The sequence below is a fragment of the Dromaius novaehollandiae genome, chromosome Z, assembly GCF_036370855.1.
Source record: "Dromaius novaehollandiae isolate bDroNov1 chromosome Z, bDroNov1.hap1, whole genome shotgun sequence".
NCBI lineage: Eukaryota > Metazoa > Chordata > Aves > Casuariiformes > Dromaiidae > Dromaius > Dromaius novaehollandiae.
The window spans coordinates 23,351,162-23,378,567 of record NC_088132.1 but is presented as its reverse complement, the minus strand read 5'-3'; the positions used below and the strand labels follow the sequence as shown (position 1 = coordinate 23,378,567).

The 27,406-nt window shown below is 38.3% G+C and overlaps 1 protein-coding gene across 4 annotated transcripts in view; it reads right to left on the bottom strand.

The window, feature by feature from the left end:
* The window catches only part of FOCAD (focadhesin), a 124,769-nt gene that overhangs the window by 72,038 nt on the left and 25,325 nt on the right, over positions 1-27,406 (bottom strand). For all 4 annotated transcript variants that reach the window (XM_026097886.2, XM_026097883.2, XM_026097887.2 and 1 more), the window contains 7 exons: positions 23,655-23,859; positions 21,304-21,510; positions 20,776-20,863; positions 19,972-20,174; positions 16,316-16,573; positions 969-1,073; positions 493-594 (listed from right to left, as the gene is read on the bottom strand). In XM_026097886.2, coding sequence (XP_025953671.2) covers positions 493-594; positions 969-1,073; positions 16,316-16,573; positions 19,972-20,174; positions 20,776-20,863; positions 21,304-21,510; positions 23,655-23,859 — 1,168 coding nt within the window. The remainder of the gene's footprint in view (positions 1-492; positions 595-968; positions 1,074-16,315; positions 16,574-19,971; positions 20,175-20,775; positions 20,864-21,303; positions 21,511-23,654; positions 23,860-27,406) is intronic.

Genomic DNA, 27,406 nt, shown 5'->3' with positions numbered 1-27,406 from the left:
AGGATTTCATGTTGCTAGCGTTTTTACATGACTTCTAAATGACCACTTATGTTGCATATCATACTTTATTTTTCTTCACCATTGCAGACTAACGCTGTGTTGAGATCCAACTGGGATCCAACTTTTACAAACCGAATCTCTATTGCTATTTCATAAACAAATAAGCAAACTATTGCCACATAACTTAATGGAAATACCTCACAGGCCTGGTTTGTACTGCACCTCATACAAAGCAAAAAGCTATACTTCAAAAACAAATTTCATAATTCTATTCCTAGACCTGATGAAATGAAAATCAGCTATCAAAGATACACTATTGAAAGCTTTCACTATCACAGAATCAATAAAAGCATCATTTCCACCATCTGCTTTGTACTCTTATTAATGATACACTAATGTAAGCAATGCTCCAAAATGAAACACTTCCCCTGGTTAGAGGAAAAAGTTTTCAAACCACATCTTTTCATAATGACACAACAGCATTTTTCTAACCTGTCTTTCCCATAAGGATGTCATCAGGCGCAGTGTAATAGCTCTAAGCTTTGGTGTGCTCCCCAGCATCTGTATCGCACGTAGAATCTGAGCTACACAGACCTAAAAGAAGTTAAAAAAAAAAAATTGTTTTAAAGTCCAAGAACAAGGAGAAGGCTATAAATCTTTATTTGGGCCAACTATCACAAACAGGTAATTAAGCCCTTTACAACATCAGAACAAGGCTCCAACTCATTTTCTGACAAATTTTAGTGCACAGTGAATCTAAAGGACATTTTCGTAGGATATATAAACAAAATAATAATATAGTACAAACAGGTAAGCACATTTTGCCCTTTAAAACAAATGTCACATCCCATCATAAATATTATAAAGTTATGCCACAGCTTTTTCAGTCTAAATACCTTGTTCATTGTAAGTAAATGATATGCCTGCCATTAATGGTTTCTGTTTTACTAACAATTTTTGATTCTGACCTTGTGTACACCCAGTGCAGGTAGTGTGTACAATATATCCCTGTACAATGCAGGCTCCAGGGGTCTTCCCAGTTTAAACAACAGAACTGGGATCAGATTTGGAACCTAAAATAGAATAAAAACAAGGAAATAAACCTGGAAGTTGCTTGCCCACATGGTATGTAGTATTACATAATAGACAACAAACTTATGAGAACATACTAAAAGAAATCTCATACCTTTTGGCATTAATCTTTTGCTAATAGAGAAAATATGAAAATTCAAGAAATCTGTAATTTCACAAGATTTACAACTTATTTCTTCTTTTCAAGTCATCATCTTGGAAATACCCTGTCATGCATGTTCAGCTGTAACTACTGGGATAATCCAGAACACTTAAGTACCTGTTCAACTGCTGCAAGAAAATCAAGTAAAATTTAACAAAATTAGGAGCTCCAGACCCAAATATAAACAGCAGTCTTCATCCATAGACTTCATAAGATATTTATAAAGGCTGCTGCAATTAGCAGTTAAATCGTTGGCACCTTTTTAGAGATGGGATTGGGTATTGCTACAATATTAAAAGACTGTATGGGCTCAAACATATTATTACAGGAATCCATCTCAGTTTTCAAAAGAATCCCTTAATCACTGGGCAACATTATCTAAATGTACCGTATTACTGCCAAAAGTAAATGCTGATGGTTTTATTGCGATGTATATTGTGGCGACATGGTACACCGGTCTCTCTTGGAAAAGTAATGATTACTTACACTAACCAGTATTTGAAGAATTCCTTCCACGTGGGGAATTCCACAAAATAGCTACCTAACAACGTATTTTATGGTTACAGCTGTTCATGTAGCCTCTACCTCTTGAACTTGAATACATAAATAGCTCAAAGTTTCCCGCTTCCTAACTTCCATAATAAATTCATTTTCACTTAAAATTTCTCTTACAGGCACACTGAAAGGAATAAATAAATGAAAAGTGATATATTAAAATATTCACACAACACATCAATGAAGAAATAATTCCAATTCATATTTTATTACAGAGGAATTCTAATGATGCTGCTATAGTTCTATCATATCCTGCAACCTATCATATAATGCAACATGATTTATTGCATTTTGCTCATGTATGGCAGCAAACTTCTAGAGACCTGCCTCTAAAGTGACAGCAAAGGAAAGGAGACTTATTTACCTCCAATCCCCTTTCATTTAGTGCAGGATTTTTCAGTATTTTCATACTTGCAGGCCCTCCAATTTTTTCTAGTGGAGATTCAGATCACTATGTTGTAAAATCAAGTCTATTGCTGATGGGCTTGCATTCTTTTTTTAACTTGATTTCATGATACTTGAAAGTAATCACGCAGCACTGGTTTACATTCTGCTTTTACACAATAGTACTTGTTTTCACTTAGTGGCACAGTTTAGTCTTCCATAGATATAAACGATATTAAAAGATACTGTCAAATCCCAAGAGCAGAAAAACTGATTAGGAAATTTGGTATTTAGTAGTAATATGCAGCCACAATTATTTTTGAGTCGTCTAGCTTTCAGAAAATTATTTTCCTTACACAGTAAGCATGGCACAAAGTTCCCCATTTCACTTTTAGTGTACACCTCTTAAGTGTGTCACTTCCCACGGCTTTTTTTTTCCCTTCTATAATCTTAAGTAATTGTAACTTTAAAAAACCTGCTGAATAAACCTAAAATCGGACTCTTCTGTTGGTTCAAAACAGAACCAGTGCATATGTAATCCCATACTTACTGGGCTTGGCTGACAGACAGAGCAACTCTCAAATCCAATCTTAATGAAATAATTCAGAGATCTCAAAACCCTTTGAAAATTTAGTCTGTTGAGGCTGACCCTTTAGGCATGTAGGAGGTTTATATACATAATAGGTTAAAAAAATGGAAAATTCAGCTACAGCATTCTCTTGATACGCTTTTTTACATGAGAAGACATCTTCAGATGATAAAACTTTTCACTGTACAAAGGTCCATCTCAGCCCTTAGAAGACCCTAGTCTTCCGACAGAGGAAGAATAATAAAAAGAATCCAAGAGCTGTGGGATTCTGCATACCTCTCTTGGTAATTACTGGTGCCAAAGTATAGATCAAATATACTGTTTGTTCTACAAAACATCACTATCTTTATAATTAAGCAAACCAAATCTGTGTTTCCGCAAGTTTTAAATCCTTGGTTTGGATTCTTCATTTAATATTTATGGAATTAACTATAATACAAGCTTTTATTAATGTTTTCCAAACGTTACTTTGCATTTCTTAATAGAGTGAATCCCTTTATAAATCAAAATTTCCCCACATTTTCAACTAAGGGACAAGTCTCCCTCCCCCTTCCTATTTCCCAAGGTTGTTGTCTACATCAATAAAGGTAGCTGCCATCTGTCTAGACAGAGGAGTGGCTTTATTGTAAATTGGTAAAAGCAGAGTCAGTAAATATGGCTAAGAATTTAAGGTAATATTCATCTGAGCAGATTTGCACACATAGGAACATTTTCAACATAGGTTTCATAGTGCTGTGCTTTCTCTCCTGCATGTTTCAAATTAAAGCATACTTGTGACTAGAAACTTTCCCTCACCACTTTTCTTTCAGACCTCCTTTGGTCTGAAGGTAAGCTGGATGGCTTTTCAGCTTTTGTAGGAATTAAATTTGTCTAGGTTGTTTTCTTTTACACAAGAACAGAATGGCACAAAAGAACAAAAAGGAAGAGAATGCAGCAGACAAACAGATGAGGGCAGGATCTATGAAGCTAAGACTTCATATGAAGCCGGATTTTTTTCAAAGAGATAGCATTCAGTCCTCTGATTGTGCATACATAATGACTAGTTTGGCAAATAAAGTTACAGACTTTTTACTTTAGATGAACTAAGATTTTAATAATTTTAATAGGCAGAGGAATATGCAAATCACAAAGGGGCTATTTTAAAACATCCCATTTTACATGTACCATAAGATCTGTTAAGTTTATGTAAATAGAAGAATGGAAATCTGTGCAGATGCTTTTGTAAGAATTTAGCCTGCAACTGTAGATTCCAAAATGTAACCTATGTAAAACACATCAATTAACATTTTCAGGATTTCAGAAAGATAATTAAATGGAGACTATTTATCTATCTACCCCTGCATATCTTATAGTATATATACAAGGTGATGGTGGAGAACAGCTTATTTGAATACACAAAACTCTGAGCGACAGATTTAGATTTTTATTTCAAGCATTCTTCTGGGGGTAGGAGTGTCTGTCTCTGTCCACATCTGCCTGTGTGTGTCTGCCTGTGTGTTTTGTTGTTGATTTTTTAAACACCTAAACCTATAACAAACACTCTGATTACCTTAGGTAACTTAAAGATTTTGAGAAAATATACGGGTGACAAGGACTGTGTCAGACAGGATTTAGGTTTCATATTATATTCTCCAGTATTTTGCTCCAGCCTGAACCTTTGCAACCATCATTCTTAACCAACACTATTTGACGCCTACCGAACAACCTTGTCTCAGCAGAGCGAAGTAGCCTATGACAACTGCAGCCAGAACTAAGTTTGATGAAGTTCTAAATTACCATCAACTACATCAGGTAAGACCATTTTATAACAACTTAAAGTGGGTTAGGAGATATTTAGCATTCTTTCTACTAAAGTGACCATAAATACGATTTTTACAGAACAGCCCCTGAATTTGGCTGAAATACAACCCATTACCGCAACACCAGCTGTTTTTCATCAGTTTTCAGATAGGTGAGAGTAACTTTCCCACTTTTTAAAGAGGAGAATGAGAAGCTGTTAGAAAAATTCTTTAGTCTGTTCATTAGTCTGAATGTCTATTTTATATTACTTTGGACTTTTTTATTTAAATGAACAGGCTATAAGCACTTGATGCCAAAGAGCTCAGCTACCTTCCTCATGTAAATAATGTCTTCCTTCCAAGCCTACCGAAATACATCCTTCCCTGTTGGTTTCAAAATATCTTTACCTTATTCTAAACAAGTTTTAAAAGAGAGCACTACAATCAGCAGGTAAAAGGCTCAATATGGTTATATATAACGTGGTTGAATCACACACCTTTTCCTTCTCTTTTCTTTGGAACACCTCAATATTCTGAATGGTCAAGTAACAATTTCATTCTTCTGGTTTTAAAAAACATACAAGGAAGCCGAAGTTCCCTGGCCCCAGTAAAGGGTGCAATCTAACACAATTACTGGGTGATATCTTAGACAATGGAAAAACTGTCAATTATCACCTTGGGCCAAGAGTTCACCTTGCATGTTGCTCAGAAATAGCGCCTACGAAAAAAAACTTTGAGCAGAAGCATAGAAAAAAAAGAAAAACTGTAAGCAACCCCACCTGCAAAAAAGACTGCAGTTCTACTGGACTAACATGATAGTCTCCTTGCAGCATTATTGCATAATATGTATGCATAACGTGCCCAAAACAGCCAACAAGTTAGGGCTATCCCTCCCATTATGCAGGTGAGAAATGGAGACAAAGAGGCTATGAGTAATTTACTCACAGTCACACAGGAAGCAATAACAATTAAAAGCAATACTTCAAGGTTAGTATTTAATTTCAAATCGCCTCTGTGAAGCCTCTTTCCATCCCTTTTAGAGTATTCCCCGGCCCCTCCCCAAGTGCACCCACTTTCTAATCAGGCACTCTCTAAATCATTCTGCTTAGTCCTGAACCTGTCTCCTCCCCTCATGCTTTTTGTGAGGGAGGCCCTGGTCTTCGCAGCAGAGGAGGCTTCATTCCTAAACCCAATCTCTAAAACAGGGCACACATTCCAACTTCTGAATTCTCAAATGCAAGAGAGACCCCCTAACACCCTCCAGTGGGTTGCCAGCATACACTACTGTATCTGCATCCACTATTCCCTGAGAAGTAACATACTCCGTCCTTCTTACACTCTCAGATTAACTCTTATGAAAACCAGTAAATTTCTCCTAGGCCCCAAGTTCCTGTCAGACTTGTCATATGAGAGGAATGTCTCTTGAGATGAATGTCACTACCACAGAAGCCAAAGTAATGACTCCAAGAGCACGACCCAGCTCACAGCATCACCGGTGAACAGAACTTTATGGTAACTGGGGTAGGAAGCTGAACACTTGGTCCTCACCTCCTCAGTAATTCTCTGAACTGCCTTTTCCTGTCTGTCCAAGATCAGTTTCTTTCTTTCACCTCATTTTACTCTCAGCATGGCTCACACTGCCATTTCAGATATATGTAGCAAGTGGGGCCTCTTCCTCCCACACTCCGTGGACTTACGTGAATTTATGCTCCTATCATGTGCCTTAATCAGCACATTCCTCCTAGCCTACATGGCTTTCAAACGGCTGGTGACACTTTCAAGACTGTCACAATACTTCATCAGTCTTATACCATAAGGAGTATTCCTTGTTACTTAGATATTCCTGAAGTACAAAAGGGGGAGGGCAAAGTAAGTCATTCCAAACTCATCAGCACACGGCGGAGTTTGATTAACATCAACTCTGGTCCCAGTCCAGATCCAGTAATAACCTGTTTGCATTAAATCCAGGATATATTTGCACAGAGGACAACAATGCATGCCTGCACTGTCATCATAAATGTGAAACGTATATCAAGCTTCAGCAGGTGAAAAATAACGTAGTTTGGCACTACATTTTCTCAACTAGCAAATATAAGAAGCTCCTTAAATTTTCCTTCCCACACATCACCCATACCTTCCCTCCCTGACAATCTGCATCTATCCTGCAGTTTGCAGTATCTCTCTGTTGTACTGATGCAAGTGTTTAGCATCACACTGCAAATCCTCTTTAACCCCAACCACTTCTGTGATCCTATTAACAGCACTACCCCATGGACATGTCCACTGACAGAAGTCTAGTAGCAGCAAACTACAGCACATGAACATGAGGCTGTGTATGACAACTCCTTAAACTGACATTCAGAAACAGAAAATTAAACCTTAATTCAAAAGGCGAGATTTCATCATTGCCCTGCCTTCCCTTCCCACTCCTGAACGGTAAGACTATCCTATGCACCATGCAGATATCAGCATTCCCCACTCTACCCATGCCAAAGGGAAAACAGCAATGCCTAAGAGAAAAGGATATTCAGCAGTACACAGGAAGAGTATTAAAACTAACTTTCTGATTAAATTTAATAGAGCCCAAAGTAAGACCTGAGTGTTAAAGGCTCAAAATTCTCAAATCAAAATCCTCTTTTGGTAAGACCAACCTTAGGAAGAGGAGATTTGCACAGAAACCAAATAATACAGGAAGAAGAAAAACATCTGAAGCTAGCAAGTTTGGTTGACAGAAGCAGTTTTATTTCTGGGCACGTGTTGTAACTGGGTGTTAAGAGAAAAATAAATCACCCACTACTGAATTACAGTTACCTAAATCTTTGACTACTTAAAACTAATTCCAGGGTGATCAACAAACCATGGACATCCCATGTCTTCAGGTGGAGTGACCATTAAAACCAGTGCAGCAACCTGCACTGCCATTGTAAAGTCCCAAAGTTATCAGAGGATCAGTGGGTGCTTCTTCCCTGAGGGATACAGTCCTACTTAGAGCTGTTAACACATGTCAACAGGGAAGAAATGTCGTTCGATAACTAATGTTAGCCAGAAAGTATGGCATGCAGCAAGCAGGTGGTGGGAAGAGTCTCAAGTCTAAGGATCTCAGAACTTGGGGCTTTTTTTAAAAAACATATCCATCCCTAATAAATATTGTCATTGGTTCACCCTTTGCTGCACAAAAAGGCTAAATAAAACATCAGGAAGAGAGATGTCAGATGTGTCACTATAATGATCAAGCTCCTTATTCAATTGCCTTCCCACAGACCTCTTCCCAAAACACCTCTTCCTTTTGCCAGACATCAGGTCGTACACTACTCCATCAGGTCTTAAGCTAGTTCTCTAATGAAAAGGCTACTTACATTTTTCCTCAGTTGTAGGTACAGTGGATTATATGACAATCACAGACTGAATGATATATTAAAAAAAAAAAAAAAAAAAAAGATTTTCACAGTCTTTAGTTAGAAAAGCATTGAAATCCTTAAAGGTCAGCTTCCTCAGGTCCAGCCTTCCTCAGCTGTCAGAATTTTATTCCAAGTCTGGAGTCTGCCTCAATTTTCTAGTTAAGAAGTTTATTCTGCATTAAACAGGTATTAAAAAAAAGCTCTCCGAGATTTACACTAACATCTAGTAAAGACATGATAAGCTCTATACAGAATTCTAGGGGAAAAAATAAGTACTTGCTACTATAAGGCCACTTATATATTTCTACAAAGATATTGTCCTTTAAAGTATACTTGTTCTGAACTACACATATTCAAATCATAAGATTAAGAAAAAAGTCCAAAATGTTCCAATACGATGAAACTGCTTCTTGCTTGCACCATATAACGGATAAACAAGGATGGCACTAATTTCTGTACCAATTTATATTAAATCTTCAAAGGTTTAACAGTTTCAAAAAGCCAGTATGAAGAAAAACCAGCTCTTGGTACATAGAAGCCCACTCATATGGCAGATGAACCTGCTGCCTAGCAACAGTGCAGTCTGCATCCCTTATCATTCCTGAAGATGCAGCAGTTAGGTCAAGTCTCTCATTAGCAACCCAACAAAGGGTTTCAGGGTTTTGTTTTGTTTTCAATAATGAATTCTACCTCAAAATGATGCCCAGTTATCCTAATAGCCCTCCCTTTAAAAGTAAGATTAAACATGCCAGGCAAAACACTGCAGTTTCATCAACAGGACTGATGACTGTTCTCATCCTTGGCAGTTTGTCGATCTGATTTTTTTTTTTAAAGCTAAAGACAATTATTGTTCTTAAAAAGCACAACATAAGAGAAGATAGTCAGAAAGGAAGATCCCCGTTAAACTTCTCTCCCATTCCTTCACATTTCCTTACATTTTATCGATGGGAAATTGTCCCCCATACAGCCGTCGTGCCAAAACAAAGAATAAGAGAGAGCCGGAGAAGAGTAAACTAAATAAAATTGTGTTCAAAAGAAAAAAATAATTTCAAACAATGTAATCCAAAAAACCATATACGCTGTCCCCAAATTAAAATCTAAATGTAGGGTGTCACTTTACATTATTCATGCCAGCTGTTCTTAGTAGGAATGCATACCTGGGAGGGTTCTTTTGGGTCAATTTTAACATTAAAGAGATCATTTCATTGCCCTACACAAGGATCCAACCAAAAAAACACTAAAGAATGTCACTGAAATGAGAAATGCTCCAGGTTTTATTTCTGGGAAATTTAGGGCTGAATTTTGAAAGTGTACCACCAGCATAGTTTTTCCATAGGCAAGACAGCAAAATGACCAGATTTTCAAAAGCACTCAGCACTCTTTGTCTTGCTCATAGCATATTAGAAAGTACTGAACAATACGCACATTTGAAGAACTGCCCCCTTCACTGAAGTGCATAAATGAGAAAGAGGTTTTATTTATACATGGTATAAAACAACCTGGGTTTTCAAAAGTGCTCCTGGTTCTTCCTGAGACCAGTTTTTGTTCTCCACAAAGTTTCAGTACTTCAGAGCCCTAACCAATAAACTTGTATCACCAAGATCAGTCACTTCCTGTGGACAGATCATATGACCATTCCCCTACAGCAACTCTCCAAAATCACATGATCAGACATAGAAAAATATTATCAGGCATCACTTGAGACACTTTCGGGCATGCCAAATCCAGTTCAACTTCAGCTGATCCTCAACCACAGTTTCACCTGAATAAAAACATTTTGCCTTTTGTTCTCCTATCCCCCTCTCCAAAGAACACACGGTAATGCATCTTCTGATAGATTTCCCAGAAGGGTGCGATTTACCACTAACATATTTCATTCCAGCAGCTGAAAGACCATAAAAGAACAGATGTTCTCTAGAGCCTCATAATCCTCTAATAATGGTAATAGATCTTGTGTTACTATTCACCAGTGACCTCTCAGTCAGACGATTTAATTTTTTTCCCCTTGCAGCAGGGCTGGTTTCACACAGAGTGTAATAGCAGTTTTTGCACAACAAGACAATTCATCCGATTAGAAGGGCTATATTAAGTCTTTCAGGAACAGCATGTGTCAGGGCAGCCTCAGCAGTGATTCGATTAAAGACAGCCTAATAACATATTCACTACTCTTCACTCTTTGGCCTTTTAAAAAGATTTCTGGACTTTCTTCCAGAGTGTTTCAGGCCATTACTTCAAAATGCGTCAGCTAAACAGTGATCAAATATAATCGCTCATCTTGCACTGTAAAAAGGCTTTCAGGCTTCTACTCAGTGGGGAAAGAGGAGGTACATATACAACACTCCTCTGTAGGCTTCAGGGAAAGGGAAAGAAAAGAAACAAAAACAAAACAAAGCCAGACCAATGTCTGCAAAACTAGATATTGCAATTATTTTTACACCTAACAAGATTTTTGCAAGGCTCTATTAATTTATTACAAAGACTCTAGCCTCTGTATGAAAACATTACTCAGTGTGGGAAAAGACATCTTGTTTGCGAACCCCTCTTGTGGAGTTGCAATAAATAGGAAAGCAATGCAGGACAACATTCTAAACACACATTCCCACTTTTCTTTTATCTTTAAAAACAAGATCAACCGAGATCTTGGCATGGCAATCACTCCTAGCTTTTCAGCTGAATATCAACAAGCTACAAGCAATAATCATCCAAACCATGAAGCAGCAGAATAGTAGTACAACTACTGATTATCTTGATCACTAGGGGGAGAAAAAAAAAAAAGACGACTCAAAATGCTATTGCTATACCTAACCACACTGTTGTGATGAGCTTTTCCTCTTTCCTAACTTAGAACACATTCTAAACACTATTTTACCACTTATTTTTCTCATCTTTCGTAAGGGATCATTTATTTACATAGAACTAAATAAAACACAGAAACAAATAAAGCAATTCGCAAAGTATGAATTTGCCCTGAATATGTTTTTGGTTGCTGTCATCACATTACCCATTAAAAGTTTGCTTTATCAAAGTAATCACTTACTTCCCCCATGCATGTGCTTCAATGCTTTCTTCCCCTTTATCAACTACTTTCACTGCAAAGGAAAGACCAGAAAAGTCCTAGATAATTCTTCCTACCTTAGAGAGCACCCCCCCCCAAGAAACAATATGATAACCTTTCATTACAGTGCTTTGTTGCACTAGAAATCTCCTTGAAGCCATTAAGCAGACTCAGAACTAAAACAACTCGTCACAATCAAGACAGTAGCCTTGTGATCCCAAGTTCAATTGGCCTGGACTGTAACCAGCCAGTAAGTCTCATTTTTAAAAAGTGTTCGGATATTTTGGGATAAAAATTATCATTAGATATTGCTTACTGCAAAGTATCAGGTCTTCTTGGAAGCACTTACTAAGGCCTAACAAGGGAAATATCACCCCAATCAAACACAATATTGCTCTTATTCCAAATTTCCAAACATTGCCTAGCAGAGTGACAGCTGTATTACTAATTATAAAATGGCTTTGTACCAGTAAAAAGGACACCTGAATTAAAATACTTCATAAGCAGCAGAGTATCTTGAAGTCAACAACGATCTAAAACAAAAAGGAAAAACCTCACGTTTTACAGACCCTGTTAGAAAACCAAATACAACCGAGTTAGAGGATAACTACTAACCATGGTTTCATGTTTTAAAAAACAATTTCTAATTCACATGGACTTCTGCTGATCATTAGGAAAAAGAAAAATATGTAATTCAAACTTCTCTTTATCACTGCATTTGAACGCAAGCCATTTTTCCCAATCACAGGAAGGAGTTTTTCCACTACCTCAAGGACTTGTTCTGAAGTAGACAGAACACCAAGGCTCACTCAAGATGCTGTGTCTGTTAATCTTATTTACTGTTGGTGGGTACAAAAGCTTAAGGCTTAAAATAAGCAGAACAAGACAAAGCAAATAAAACCACTGATTTCATGCTGAAGACCAACAACTTTGAGTTAAATTCTGCTCACTGTACCTGTCTAAAGCTCCTGCACACTCTGCTGACTTGCATTTAAATCTGTCCCTAAACCTGTAATCACGTAAGTCTGTGGAGCTATTCCAATTTACCCAAATGAAATTCAAAACAGAATCACTGCCTACAGCCACAGTTCAGGCCATTCTGCTCAGGTGCCATATTACTTAAGTGTTTCCTTCAGCAAGTTATTGCTTTAAGTGATTTTTAAATTGCATTCTGAACAACTACATCAAACAGTTAAGAAACAGCACATTACACCTTCACTTTTTTAGGCTCTGGAGTATACCACTGATTCATCACACAACTCAATGAGTTACTTCAGCAAACTGAATTAGAGAACAGTCTACAGATAAAAACTGGAAATTCCAAGTAAAAAGTCTGGAGTTACCTTGGTGTTTTTTACATGGCTAGCCTGTCACAAGAACAAATTACCTTACTTGCAGCATTTTAGATCAGAACTGAAGAAAAGTTTCTCAGTAAAGGGCAGATGTAGTTCTGTTGCAGATGTCACAACATGCAGCCACAAGTCATCTACCCCTTCCCTTGAGGATAATTTATTTACAAAGCCTACAGGCTGTACATGTTGGTTACTGGTGGTCCCTGGTTATGCACTATTTAGTGGACATGTTAAACTACTCAGAGTTGGGATATGCTGTTCATACTGGTTTTGAATTCAGACTCACAGCAATGGATCTGCAAGAAAAACACAAGTTAAGGAAGAGATGTGTTCCACATCAGCTCAGCTTTGCTTTTACAAGTGAGTTCAATTCATTTTGCTCACTGCTGCCCCTTGAACACAATTAGGTGCTTCTCATTTAAAATGGAGAAAGGAAGTTCTAATAATTATCATGCCAAAACGTTACGTCAAAGTGTCTATTAACTACCTCAATCTGTGTGTTTTACCTCAAGAAACAATCTCTCGCAGCTGGAACAGGAAGTATATTCAGAAGACTGATCTCTGACTTGGCTTAAGATCACATTGCCATGTTCTGGTCAAGATATTCATTATCTGCAAACTTCACAGTGTTCTCCTTCACTTTGATTAGCCCCACCCCCTTCCTTACAACTGTAGTTGTAAATGACAAAAAAATAGAAGTGTTCTTTTCCAGCAGTACCATCCTAAAACTAGCACATCTGCATCAAGGGCAACTGTATGCCTCCTGAAGGTGAGACACTGGAGACTGCTTGCTTTTATGCTGCCTACTTTCAAAGCTGCATTTAAATATATATACTCAGTATTTCCTATAACTAAAGCTTTGCACCTAGCACAGTAAGTAAACTGCTCAAACAAGGGCCAAAACATCTTAAGGGAAAAAGCACTTTTGACAACTACCGCTGTGCCCCCCTCCCCCAAAGTGTTAACTGGCAACGTATATCATGCAGACCCTTCCCTCCAGTTCAGTACAGCTCATGCAACTCAAAACACAGACCTCTGATAATAATAAACTCATCTATGACATGCTTCACAACAGAAACCTCAGTGTTGTTAGCAATGCAGACAGCTTTTTTCTGTCTGTGAACTGGATGACCAGGGTAAACTGGTATCCTGAAAGATTATGCAAAAATGTTCAGAAGAATGTGACTGGCACTTCTGAAAACAATATTCAATTCTCTAGCTCTTGGGAGAGAGGAGGGGAGGACAAAGTGAGGGTGAGGCAAAGGGGGAAGTTCAACCCTGCAACAGAGTAAACATGTTTTTTACGTTCTAACTTAAAATACATGAAGCCATCTGTTAAGAAAGGCTAAAGAAACACTCAAGGTTTCAGTTCACTCTGAAAACAGCTAAGCAACAACTAATTCAATGAACTGTACACAATGCTGTTTCAAAAATTATCAGCACACTGTTGTACTCTGTCGTCAGCAATATCACCACCATCGTGGAAACTGTTCTACTAGCGTAAGCTAGTTCTAGGGCTTTAATACTTTTGGGGAAAATAAATCTAGGAAGTATTACAGCAGTGTATTTCTTTCTTTCCACTGCACGTAGTCAGAGCATTTATGATCTTCTATTTTTCACTATAAGTTTTTAACAAACATGCAGCACAGGTATATATTAAATGGAGTGGCAGAAAGCAAGTGATAAACAAAAGAGAAGCCAAGTGTTATACAGAGCAGCAAAAGCAACATCATGTGCCCTGTTCCCACAGCTGCCTGAGCTGTGGCATCCTGAACTGCTTGTGGTTGTTTTTGTTTGTTTTTGTTTGTTTTTCCTTGTGCAGGAAAATCACATGAATTCTAAGAAAACAGGAAAGAATGACTAAGTGGACAAAGTAACAAATGGAATAAAACATCCAGAAAAGAATAAAAACCACTTTGTTTTGTGCATTTCCCCCAAACACTTTGAGGAGCCAGTTCCAGCTTTCTTTTAGCACCTCTGCAGTTCCATTGACTTCAGGCTTCCCACCACCCCTGGACAGCTGTTCTATATACTATTCAACAAGGAGTACAGCAAGGACACTGAACAAATACTTCAAAAACAAACCAAAGAACTGGGTCCCATTCTTATTTGGAACAGTAAGAAGAGCCTGCAAGGCAACACTATTTAAGGATTTAGCAGATACTAACTGCAGTTCAGGCTTTGTAGAACCACCATTATAATGAATCTGCAACCACCTGAATTCACTACAACAAATACCTTACTCAGCATAAGCAAAAACAGTATCTGTGCACATGGCATGAGATAGGAACAAATAACAATAAAATGAGTGAAGCACAACAACATTTCTCTAATCCACACATAGGCAAGAACATACTACAACAGCAGATCACCCTTTAACTTCTATCCATTTCACTGATAGGAAATAATACAGTTATCTCCAAAAGCTCTGCTTAATGGGCCAGTTTTAGTACAGCATTTCAGCATGTGTTCAACAGCAAGCACATCCTAGAGTGCTTCCCTGGATCAGAACTACAAGGTTCAGCACCTAAATGATGAAGTGCATATCCTGCAAGCCGTATTTTTTTCCAATTCTTGTGCTACAGAGTATGTTATGTATTTGAAACAGAAAGCAATTATAAAAGACTCAGGCAAATAAAGCTTGTCTTTATGACACATCTGAAATCTGAAGCAACACTTTTCCTTCACCACATATTTTTATTTTACAGATAACATGTATTTGACTTTTTCTGTATAATGCCTCCTGCACTGTCTGTTACTATTTCTAGGTTAAAAAGCCAGATACCTACATTTATCTTTCAAGGTTATGCAAGTAAGTATAAGCATACTGCCATAATCTGGCTTCAATTTAGCACTAAAGCCGACAGAAAGACAGTACAGATATTCAGATATTTTTAAGAAGCAAGACTATACACATCAAGGGACACAGTGGTCCTTCAGTAACCACAAAAGGACATGGAGAATGATTTATGAGGTCACCAAAGCAATGACCAATCATTTAGTGGCCTCTTCTCAATTTTCTTGTATTATATTTTCATATTTATTTATTTATTTGGTAATATCAGCAAATAAACCAGGCTTTTTTCCTAAGCCTGAATAACTAAAAAGTAACCAAAAACAGAAGCATAGTAACTATTTTGCAGTACATGACACAAATATTTTACAGCTAAGTCTCCTCTTGCTCTGCCACTGAAAAGTTTCAAAAATACCCAGGTGAACATGTTGAAAATTCAGCTTGGATTTAGCCTCCCAAAGAATCAAAATACATTTTGTAACACTTTGCAGTTCTGCTAACAGCTTGCAGTAAAGATCAATTTTTGACAAGGTTTATTAAAACCTTGCTCTACATTAAACAACAAACCCTTTTCAAGCCTGGAAAGAAGCAAAGTCTGCTTGCACAATTGCAGCAAATCTGTGATGAGGTCAGAAAGTTCTCAACTCCTTATGTCATGACCCCAAATTAGACCACTAGGACCTAAACCCCAGTTATGTTATGTCAGTTCTTTTCAACTTAGTTACTCAGTGCTTGCTGATTCACAGCTTATAAACCTCTAAGTTTTGATACTTCTGAAGAGCATGTTCAAGATAGTAGCTTCTTGGTAGGCAACAAGAATGTAAAAAAAGTAAATAAACATCACAACTCCCAGAACACATTGAGTTTAATCAATCTACCGAACATACAGAAACCCAGGAGAATTCAGCCTCCCCTTGACAGTTTTTCTCTCTATCCTCTGAAAAATACATTCTTTCTCCTAATATCCCCCACCCTGAAAGACTAGCAGTACTCCAGAGCTACTTCCCTCAGTCAGGATGGAATTAAACTCTTCAGCTTCAATGTAGCTCTAGCAATCTACAGCAAAACAAACTGAAAAGTCAGGACATTTTCCACAAATCCAGGTTACACATTGTCATTAACGTAATGGGCTTTGATGAGGGAAGAACAGAGAAATTCATTAAGACACATTTTTACCTGAGAACAATCAGCCTTGGCTACTTCTGTAATGGCACTGAGTACACCACGAAGACTGTCTCCATTTTCCTGGACCAGGAGATAAGCCAGCAGAAGAAAAACATGACTAGGGACTTGAGTTGTAATAGGTAGCAGTGATTTCACCGAAAACAACCAGGCAGCAATTGCTGACTTCTCTTTCATGAGCTCTATGATCTTCCAGGTGGTATACAATGAACTGTAAGTACTGGTTATGGGGAAGAGGAGCTTGCTGGACATCTGAGAACAAGCAAAACACATACACACAGAAAAATAATCAAATAAGTACAGTACCATGAAAGAACAACAACAAAACACATAACTAATAAAGTTTTGTTGTCCAAAATAAATCTTTTCTTGAGGGTCCCAACTCAGTAATTGTAAAGAGTAAACTGAAACTGCAGTATATTTCTTTGCAATCTTCTCTGAGAATTTTTGCACTGAAAATGATTGGATATGTTGCTAATTTCCTACTCCGGAGTTCTTCCTTTACTTGGCATCCATCATTCCTTTTCCTGCAGATAATTAAGTACTACTTCCTCACTAAAATGGAAACAATAAAACAGGAGTACATTAAAAACCTCTGTTGCTGACAATAGTATGTACATCATGAAACTATCAGTTTCTCAATTATATATTTTAAGGAAATTCCCTCAACTTTTCATACCACTCTATAAAACACCATGGCTTAAGTTAAACATAGGTGAATCAATATTAACTGTTTCATTTCTCAGAACTCAATGTTCCATAGATGCAGTTACGGTAGATCAGGTTTGGAAGTAGGAAAGAAGTAAAATATCAATGAGAAGTCACAGTTGCTTTTACTCTTCTCCAGTCAGGTCTTTTATATATATATAAATATATATATATATATTAAAGCTCCTGTAACTAACACATAAGTTCAGAATTTTCTGTTAAAACAATAAACCCTCATCCAAAACAAACTACTTTACTCTGTCCTATCAATTCTTTGTTTCCTCAGAAAGTGTGATGCTTTCAGAAATGTCTTGGCATTATGAAGACTATAGTTGACAAGCAATGATTATATGCAGAATGCTTATATCAGAAGCAGGTCAAGAAAGCATTTGAAAAAGAGATCCCCAGCTAAAAATTAGAAGTGGAATTCAGACTACATCAGGTGCACTGCCCATTCACCTTTGAATTACAAGGGAAAAGAGAGATTATCACCGAGTGGCACCAGCAACCTACAATGCCATCTCTCTCACTGGCAAGATCACTTAGCACCAAAATCCTCCTCTGGGTACACACTTGTGAAATTGCCATGTATTGATACAAGTATTTAAACTTTATCTAAGGACATACACTGGTCTAAGAGGAACTTCAATATCTTTAGGCTATAGTGTTTAGCTGCCTGACCCTACAAGATTTTAAGATTTGAAATCAAGATCAGACATTTACAGTCAATTTTTTCAATGCCTGGGGGAAAAAAAGATAGAATTGGCAGAGCCTGAAATACTAAGCTAATATTTCCCCATTCCTCATTGCTTCCCCAAAGGTTTTGCCGCACAATCATACTCCCTTCCTTTTGTCTTTACTTCACCTACATGAAAAGCGGCTATCACCGTATTTTTACTTCAGCACTACACCTCATTACAGCCTGCTTGGTAGAAAACCTCAAGCTGCCACCGTAGAAAAATATATATAAATCTCTCAATGGCAAAGCAGCTGTTCAGGTTAGCCATGACCTAACATTTTTCAAAACCTTGGGAGTACAGGTGGTATAATTCCCCACCACCATCACCCAGAAAGAGCCCTTGAAGACAGTACACCTTAACTCAACTGTGTCTGCTCTTCAGCTATTCAGAGACTGCTCACTGTTCTGTGGAGACACACTTGCTCCTTTTTCTTTCTTACCAGTTAAGAGTGTAACAACTGTTTGGTGAAAGCCTAAGTGATGAGAATTCTTTAAAGATGATATTCTCTTAGTACATATTAGATCCTGCAGCACAAATGGATGGAACTCATGGGAACATTAAATAGGAATTCTACTTTTTTTTATCTTTCAGTCAAGAAAGGAAGTTTATCACACACTTTCTGCAAACAGTAAGCAGGCAAAATGAGCGTCCATCTCTTCATTCTCATTGCCTCACACATATCACCAAAGATCTGTCATACTGCTTGCTACAAACTTCACAGGGATGTATGTTTACCAATGAGCCAGAAGTGGTCAGCTTGTTAGAGAATCCCTACTGAAAACAAGGGTTTTTCCAGCCTCAAGTGGCTAGCAGAAAAGATTAAAGTTATCAGAAATTATTTATAACCTTAATGGAAAAGCTTTTTTTCTAGAGAAAATACCAAATATAATTACTATAGCAAAGTCACCTTACAGAAAGCCAGTGTTATACAATATACTGTAATCTGTGTCCTACAGCAATCTAACAATTTCACAAGACACAAACAGACAGCAACCTAAGAAAAGCCATGCCAAGCACTGGCTTTGAGGTGCCTGTCAAAAGAAGGCTTAAGAGCATTTCAGCTATGCTCTGTTGTTCACAAAAGATCACAAACATCGAAACTAAACTACTTTCTAGCTTGATTTTGACTAGGCTTATCAATTCTTTATTGCAGTTGCTGTGTAGCTAGGCAAGTGACACCGAGCATACAGGACTCAAGTGCCTGGGACACCTGCTATGGAAATAAACATCTAGTGACAATACAGGCTGCCCCCTGGCAAGTTATATCCAGGGAAGGCGAGCAGCTCTCCACCCTTGCAGCCAGCCTAGAGGCCATTCTTTCAGAGCAGAATTAGGAAAGTAGGCTTTAGTAGAGACTAAAACATCTACCTTTCATTAAGAGTGCAAATGGTCTTGCATTTTTAGACCTACGGAAATGGAAAATCAAGCTGGAGAGGGATTCTGGGACAATGAAACACAGCATAAACCTGAACAACTGCCCTCCCCCCCCCCTTTTTTTTTGTCTCCAGGCCATCACATCACCACCCTCCCTAGCTCAGGTAACAGCGGTGTGAAGAAGAAAGAGTTTAACTCCTACAGTGTTAATGTCTTGATCAAAAAGGTTCTCTTATCACCTGTCTTCAGAACAGATGTGACAGAAGAATGGAGGGCAGCTAAGAAGCATATAAGTAAATAAAAAAAAGCAAACAAACAAAAAGCCCAGATGAAAATATCCATGGTAATTAGCTGAAAAGCAATTAGTGGCACTTCTAAGTGCTAACTCCTTTCTTCTCCTCAAAGGGAGTGGTGGCTAAGAGGCACCTATGATATTAAGAAAGAGATGAAGAAAATGAGAATAACAAGAATAAACAAGAAGATAATGAGAATAAACATCTTAAAAGGACAAAATAAACTATAGTTAAGCTACTTTTCTACCAAGTCCTGTTACTTAACCAATAATGCAGGTGAACTCTTTAATCTCTAGTCTCTAAAAGCAAAAAAGCCCATGTCATAAATAAAACCATGTCTAGCACACAAATACGCTTTCACTTTAGTAGTAGTCTATATTTTAGGTGTTATATGAATTTTTGACTGTTTCCATAAAATATATCACACAAACAAGCTCACACATGCAGAGTCCTTCCTAGTCAGCTAGGCATAATGCATTGAAACTGTTGAATGCTTCCTATACCAAAGAAGGGAAGAACCTAACTTAAAATTTACCAATTCCTTTTTATCCTTCACACCTTCCTGCTGTAACATTTCCAAAAGATTTATAGCCAACTGCTGCCTGGTAGTGCCAGAATCTTCCTCTGATAGGCAGTCCCCAACTGCTGTAGAAGATAAGATCTGTAACACAGGCATCACCAAAACAAGGGCTGTGGTTGGGATGTTCTGGGTTTCTGAACAGGAAAGGAGCTTGTAGGCTATTCAAGAAGGAAAAAAAAATCGGTTTGGAAAAAGGAACCATCAGTTGTAATTTTAAGCATGACACAAACATTTCTAGGAAACATTCTGATCAAGCAAAGTAACAGTCACAAGAATTACAGTCAGCACATACTAGAGTTAAAATACAAAACATTTTTTGGTAAAACTACAAGCCTATCTACAGGCGCATACATTTTTGGCCTTTACACCACAGCACCTGATAGCAAGCAGTATAATAATGGAATGTAGCAAGAGTCTCTCACTTTATTGAAATGACTGCAGTGCATTAACCAAAATCATTAGCTGAAAGTCAGTGAACATTGCCAAGACTGTCAGGCCTGTGCTCTTAAGATTATCAAAAGAAACAGTTCAGGAAGCATGAATCTCAGCTGAGAATACTCTTTTTGTTGATACAAAAATGAAACACACATAAGCTGCAGGAAAGCAGGGAGCTCAGTAACATCCATGTAGAAATTCAGTACAGCAGGAAAATTTATCCTTATCGCCATTATATTAGATGTTTACTTTTTTATTTAAACGGAAAGAAACAAAGAGAGAGTCTTAAGAGTGTGGATTCCTCTTCCGCAAGGAGGACTTTACCTAGACTCAAGACAGACTTCTGCTGACTTGCTGGTATTTGAAGCAGTAGTAGTGCTAAACCAACTATGTACTGTTCCGTTGGAAAAACCTAGAGAGGAAAAAAGAAAAGGGTTCAAGTCTTCCTTATTTTTCATAAATGGAAATTGGCAGCAATCGAAACTCTGTAAGGTGTTGCTTTACGTATCAAAATGAACACACACAGAGGAACACAATGCATGCAGCAAAACAAAATTAGCATAAGAGAAGTGCTCTTCTAATTGCAAAACTACAACATTCTGATGGGTTATTTTGTTCAAACCATTTTGGCTCATTTTAATTTCCATAGTAAAAGCCTAACTGATAAATACAGAATAAGTTAATTATAGTTTCTGCCTTCTAAAAGTTTTCAACCAAAAAAAAAGCCACCACAGAAGCTTTCAAAACAACAATGGTCATGTCCAGATGAATGCCACATATGGATGCCTTGAAACCTTACAATGATGTTCTTTCCACTTTAATACTATTTTTTGCTTTTCCATGAAATCCTACCTCTTTTAAGAGCTCAAAGTGGTCCTCTATTAAGGAGATCACAGATGAACATTCTCCCGTTACATTTAAACACACTTCACAGAAGCATAACAATTGCAGACAAAACTGGGATAACTGGACTTTCCAAAACACAGGATAGCACAGTAGGCTTAGGAATAGCTCTTGCAGAAAAAACAAGGCTTCTGTGACTTGTGCCAAGTCCTTAAGCTGTAAAATAAAAAGGTAGTTAAAAAAAAAAGCTGTTGTGTTTTTCACTTCTCCTTTCCTATCTCTGCAGAAGAATTGTCTAAAATTTAAAATTAGTTCAATTACCTATACAATCTTTCCATTACAACTATTAATAAGACTTTAAAAAAACATCTAGAGACTAAATCCAGGAATCCCTTACCAATAGATGAACTGTCACTTAATATTCTGAAGTAAAATTAGACACACATGAAAAAATAAAAAGATTTTTTTTTAATGGCTGTTGAAGAAAATTCCCTGTTCCTGGTGTATTCAATTTGGCTCTTGGGTTTCTCTCAGCCATTGCCAAATAAAAATAAACTGCATGGGTATTTCATACAGCAGGTAAGTATTCTTGTAAAAGCAGCAGTACTCCCTTCTTTTAGCATACCACAGAGCTTACATAGTAAAGAAAGAAAAGCTGGAATACCATACCCAAAAGCAAGATTCCTATGCTCAGGAAGCCAAGCAGAGGTTTCAAATAGCAGATTGCCTCAAAAGCCTAATGCATTAGATATGACAGCTGTTCTGCTCTTGAATATTCTAACTCCAGTCAAACCCAGCTCTTCTGGTCCAAGTTCTGGAGCCAGCATTAAGGATAAGGTCCTATTCTTGCCTATGCTAGAATTATTCTGAGGGAACAAAAAACAAAGAATCACCTGCTCTAACTGGGACCATCATACCCACTGAATTCATCAACAGAAGAGTCTGTAGGTGGCCAACTGTACCTCTGACCAGTGGTTCACATCGTAAGACAAAGTGATTAGGAAATGTATCAGCAATTACGCAATACGGAGGATTAAATGAGGCTGAAAGTAAAGAAAGGATAAAATAGACTTGTGGTTCAGAGGAGAAGGAATGACAGATTATGAAACAACACAAACTGGCTTGAAGGTTCTTGAAGCAAATATTTTCATTTCTACTGTGAGAGGTTCATCCTGGGCAGGGCAAAAATCATACAGTGGATAAAATTAAAAGTATTCATATAAGTTTAAGAAAGCAACAAATTTCTAGGGAAAAAGTGGAAGTGCCAATGAGCATAAGGGAAAAAATGCTTGTAACTAATTTTATGACTGCTCTTTGGTGCCATTTTTATAGCTTATTTTTAACAAGTTGAAAGCTTGTTCATATATTCAGGACACAGTGTTAAACTGAAGCCCAGGCAGATTTAAAACAGTCTGGGATCATTCCTGTGACCAAAAACACCAGCATGCACTTGTCACCCACGAACAGTAGATCTGAATTGAGATAAATGTGCATAATAAGTATTATTACTTGTCCAAAAGACAGTAAAAAGTAGCTGCCCATAGAAAATATACTCTACTGGTAAAATTCCTGTGGAGGAGGAAGGTTTCGATATCTTCATATCAAGCCTATTTAGCTTTTTATGATCAATATTATCAACCCCTCTCTCTTTGGCAATAATACCATAGAATCTCACATTTGAGTGAGTTTATTTGAATAGAAGAATGCCATTCTATACATTCTACAAAGGAAGGAAAAAGGTAAAGAGAAAGAACAATCGAGCTTGATGAATGTCACAGTAAAGCATCAGAACAGAGAAATGAACTCAGCCCCCTATTCAAAGGGCATAAACAGACCAAGCCCCAGCTCCCAGCAAATATTACTGTACAACTTAAAAGTTCATTCAAAAACTTCAGTGTATTCTGAAAGGGATTAAGTTTTACCTTGAGATGCACTATCTCTGTTACAGGAAGAGAGACAGGATTTATGCAGGAGAACACATATGAGTGCTCCTCATGTAGCTTGTTTCATTTCTAATACTACCCGTATCAAATTAAAAATCCTGTGTTTTTGACAAAAAGACTACCACATAACAACATTCTGTCGCTTATGTACATTTACTGTATATTTACAGAGGCTTTTAATGGCAAATAATTACTGCAAACATGTATTTCAATTTACATTTTAATTGGCAGATTTGAGCACTTCAGAAGTTTTACCCTTCCCCAGGAAGAACTGGTATATTACAGTTCTGTACTACCAACAAATCGAGTCTATAGGAAATGGAAGACGGCGCTGTATTTGCACACTCAAAGGGCAACAGTGATACTGTCATTGGTTTAATAAAGCAATATAAAAGGTGGGGTCAGGCTACAACTCACCTGAAGGTGGGGAACCAAATCACACAGAAGTATAATAATCTGGGATTCCAGCATAGAGGGTGCTTCTTTGTTCTTTGGACCACGTGGCTTAAGCAAGATCTTCAGTAGGCCCATTCTCAGCTCCGCATATTCACGTAACTGAGATGGTTCACAATACAGGTATCTTAGAAATGGAGCCATTATACCAACACATGAACTCTGTGCCCTGCAGTTCAAGAAAGAAGTTTGCTGAGACTACTTTCTACTGAAAACGGAACAAATACCAAGGAAAACCAAGCAATATGACATTCCCTGGATCCAGAATAATTTATATGATGCAAAGATTTACAGAAAGTTGTTAAAAATGCATCACTAAATCTCACAGGAAAAAGTTTGACTTATTAGCACCTAGCAGTATCATGAGATCTTACACAAGAGCTTTACAATGAAGTACATCAGTAAAAGACCCAGTATTTAAGCATGAATATCACCTCAACTTATACCTGCATGTTACGGTAACATTCTGTATTTTATTCTTTTTCTTCTTATCAATTCAAGTTACTTTCCTTGCTGAATGCCATAAGCAGACACTGCACCATACTGAAGCAGTATTTGGACAGCAACACTCAGAAATGTCATTTTCATATTAAAAAACCCCCTCCATTCCTTGCCAATTTTCACCCAATGGTCTCAAACAATTGTATGGAGGAGCTGTAAAACAGGAACTACTTTAACCAGCACTGGCTTTTGGAAAAAAACTTCTCACAGAACAGTTCTTTTGACTTCATCTTGTTAGAAACCCTGACTGTTCTTGACACTAAGAAAAACAATCACATAAAGCTAATAGTCGATAGATGAAAAAATATATCAGGAATCAAAATTGGGAATTTGTTTCCAACAAGGCACAGTACTCCTGCAAAGCTTAAATAAAAAGTCAGCAACAGAGCTACAGCAACATTTTTTCAATCTAGAACTTTTTTCTATAGAAACCTTTGCACAAAAAGCAGCAACAAAATTTAAGACATTTGCCCTTTCAGCAAAAAGGAATGTTGTTCAAATTCAAAACAAGCCACCAGCAAAAAATCCATAGTTCACTCCATCAAACAGGCATCTGACAAGACTCTTCAGGAGTCCCAGATTTAGCAGCTGAGTGGAGGAAAAAGTCTGCAAATAACATGTAAAAATTACTCTGATTGGACAAAACACACTTTTGCTTGAAATTCTTACTATTGAACATACAGCCTAGGATCACTAGAAATTAAAGAGATGGATAAATAATATTGTTTTATCTGTTTACTTGGAGCAATGATATAAAATTCAATTTCACTGTACTATTACTCCATCAGATTGTAAAAGTCTTCTAGAAAACAGGAAAAAAGATAAAAAAAGAATCTGAAATGCATAAACATGGCTGTAAAAAACCATTAAAAGATTAGATGGTAAGGCTGCTACAACACTTAGTATCTTGCATTCGAGCTTTATTGAACAAGTTCCTTGGATATAAGCATGAATGAATGTTGAAGTTGTTGGTAGCTTGGATATTTTAGAAAATTACAGAATAGTTGAGTTGGAAGGGACCTCTGGAAATAATCTGGTCCACATCCCCATCACCATTGAAAGCAGGGTCAGTTAGAGCCAGTAGCCCAGGACTGTGTGCAGTCCAGTTTTCAGTATCTCCAGGGACAGAGACTCCACCACCTGTCTGAGCAACCTCTTCCAGTGTTCAACCAACCTCAAAGTAAAGAAGTGTTTTCTTATGTTCAGATGGAATTTCCTCTGTTTGTTTGTGCCCATTGCTTCCTGTCCTGTCACCGGGCACCACTGCAAAGAGTCTGACTCCATCTTCTTTACACCCTCCCATCAGGTGTTTATAAACATGGATAAGCTGCCCCCGAGCCTTCTCTTCTCCAGCCCGAACAGTCTCAGCTCTCTCAGCCTTTCCTCCTGTGACAGATGCTCCAGTCCCTTTGTCATCTTTGTGGCCCCTCGCTTGACTCACTGCAGTAGGTTTTCATCTCTCTTGTACTGGGGAGCCCAGACTTGGGCCCAGCACCCCAGATATGGTCTCGACAGAGCTGAGTAGAGGGAAGGATCTCCTCCCTCGACTGGCTAACAATGCTCTGCCTACTGCAGGAGGCTGTTCGCCTTGCCGCCTTTGCCACAAGGGCACATTGCTGGCTCATGGTCAATTTGCTGTCCACCAGCACGGACCCAAGTGTGTTTTCTGCAAAGCTGCTCTCCAGCTAGTAGGCCCCTAGCATTTCCTGGTGCATGGGCTTAATTGTCACAGGTGCAGGACTCGGCACTTGTTGAACTTCATGAGATTCCTCTCTATCTATTTCTCCAGCATGCCGAGGTCCCACTGAATGGCAACACAACCACCTGGTCTGTCAACCACTTCTCCCAGTTTTGTATCATTAGCAAACTTGCTGGAGGTGCATTCTTCCCCATGATCCAGGTCTTTAATGAAGACACTCAACCATATGAGCCTCAGTATCAACACCTTGTGTATACCACTAGTGACTGGCCTCCAGATGGACTTTGTGCTGCTGATCGCAACCATCGAAGCTTGGTAGTTCAGCCCATTTTCAGTCCACCTCACTGCCCACTGATCTAGCTTGCTCTTCATCATTTTGTCTATGAGGATCTTATGAGAGACAATGTCAAAAGCCTTACTGAAGTCGAGATAAACAATCCAGTACTCTTCTCCTCCACCAGGCCAGTCTTCTCATCGTAGAAGGCTATCAGATTAGTTAAGCACTATTTTGCCTTGTAAATCCATGCTGAGAACTCCCCTGATCATCATCTTGTCCTTCATGTGTCTGGAAAAGTTTTTTAGGATTATTTGCTCTATCCCCTTCCCAGGGATCAAGGTGAGGGTAAGAGGTCTTTATTCCCCAGATTCTCCTTCCTGAAGACAGGAGTGACATTTGCTCTCTTTCAGTCCTCAAGAATCACCCCCAATTGCTATGACCTTTCAAAGAGACAGAGAGCAGCTTTACAGTGACATCAGCCAGCTCCCTCAGCACTTGCAGATGCATTGCATCAGCACCTATGAATTTATGCACGTCCTGTTTGTCCACGCGTTCCTTAAACCGATCCTTCTCCACCAAGAAAAAGTCCTTGCTCTAGACTTCCGCACTCATCTCTTGAATCTGCCTGGGATTCCCGAAGGCTGGTTTTACCAGCAAAAACTGAGGTGAAGAAGGTATTCAATATGTGTGCCTTTTCTGTGTCCTTTGTGACCAAGGCCCCTTCCCTATTCAGCAGTCGGTCCACAATTTGCCTAGTCTTCCTTTTGCAGCTTATGTGACTGTAGAAACCCTTCTTTTTGTCCTTCGTGTCCCTCACCAGAGGCAAACATGGGTGGGCTTTGGCTTTCCTAACCCCATCTCATTTGGATGGTGTCTCTATATTCCTCCTGGGTTACCTGTCCCTGCTTCCATCTCGCATGTGCTTCCTCTTTTTATCTGAGGTTCATCAGGAGGAACTTTTTCATGCATGCAGGCCTCCTGCTGCCCTTACTTGATTTCCTGCTTGTTGGGACAAACCGTCTTGAGCTTGGAGGTGGTGATCCTTGAATTCATTAACCAGCTCTCTTGAAGCCCACTTCCCTCCAGGACGATATCCCATGGGATTTTTCCAGCAGATCTCTGAACAGTCCAAAGTCTGCTTTCCCAAAATCCAGAGTAGTAATCCTGATTTTTGCCTTGTTGTCTCCTCTCAGAATCCTTGATTCCAGCATCTTACGGTCACTGCAGCTAAGACTGCCT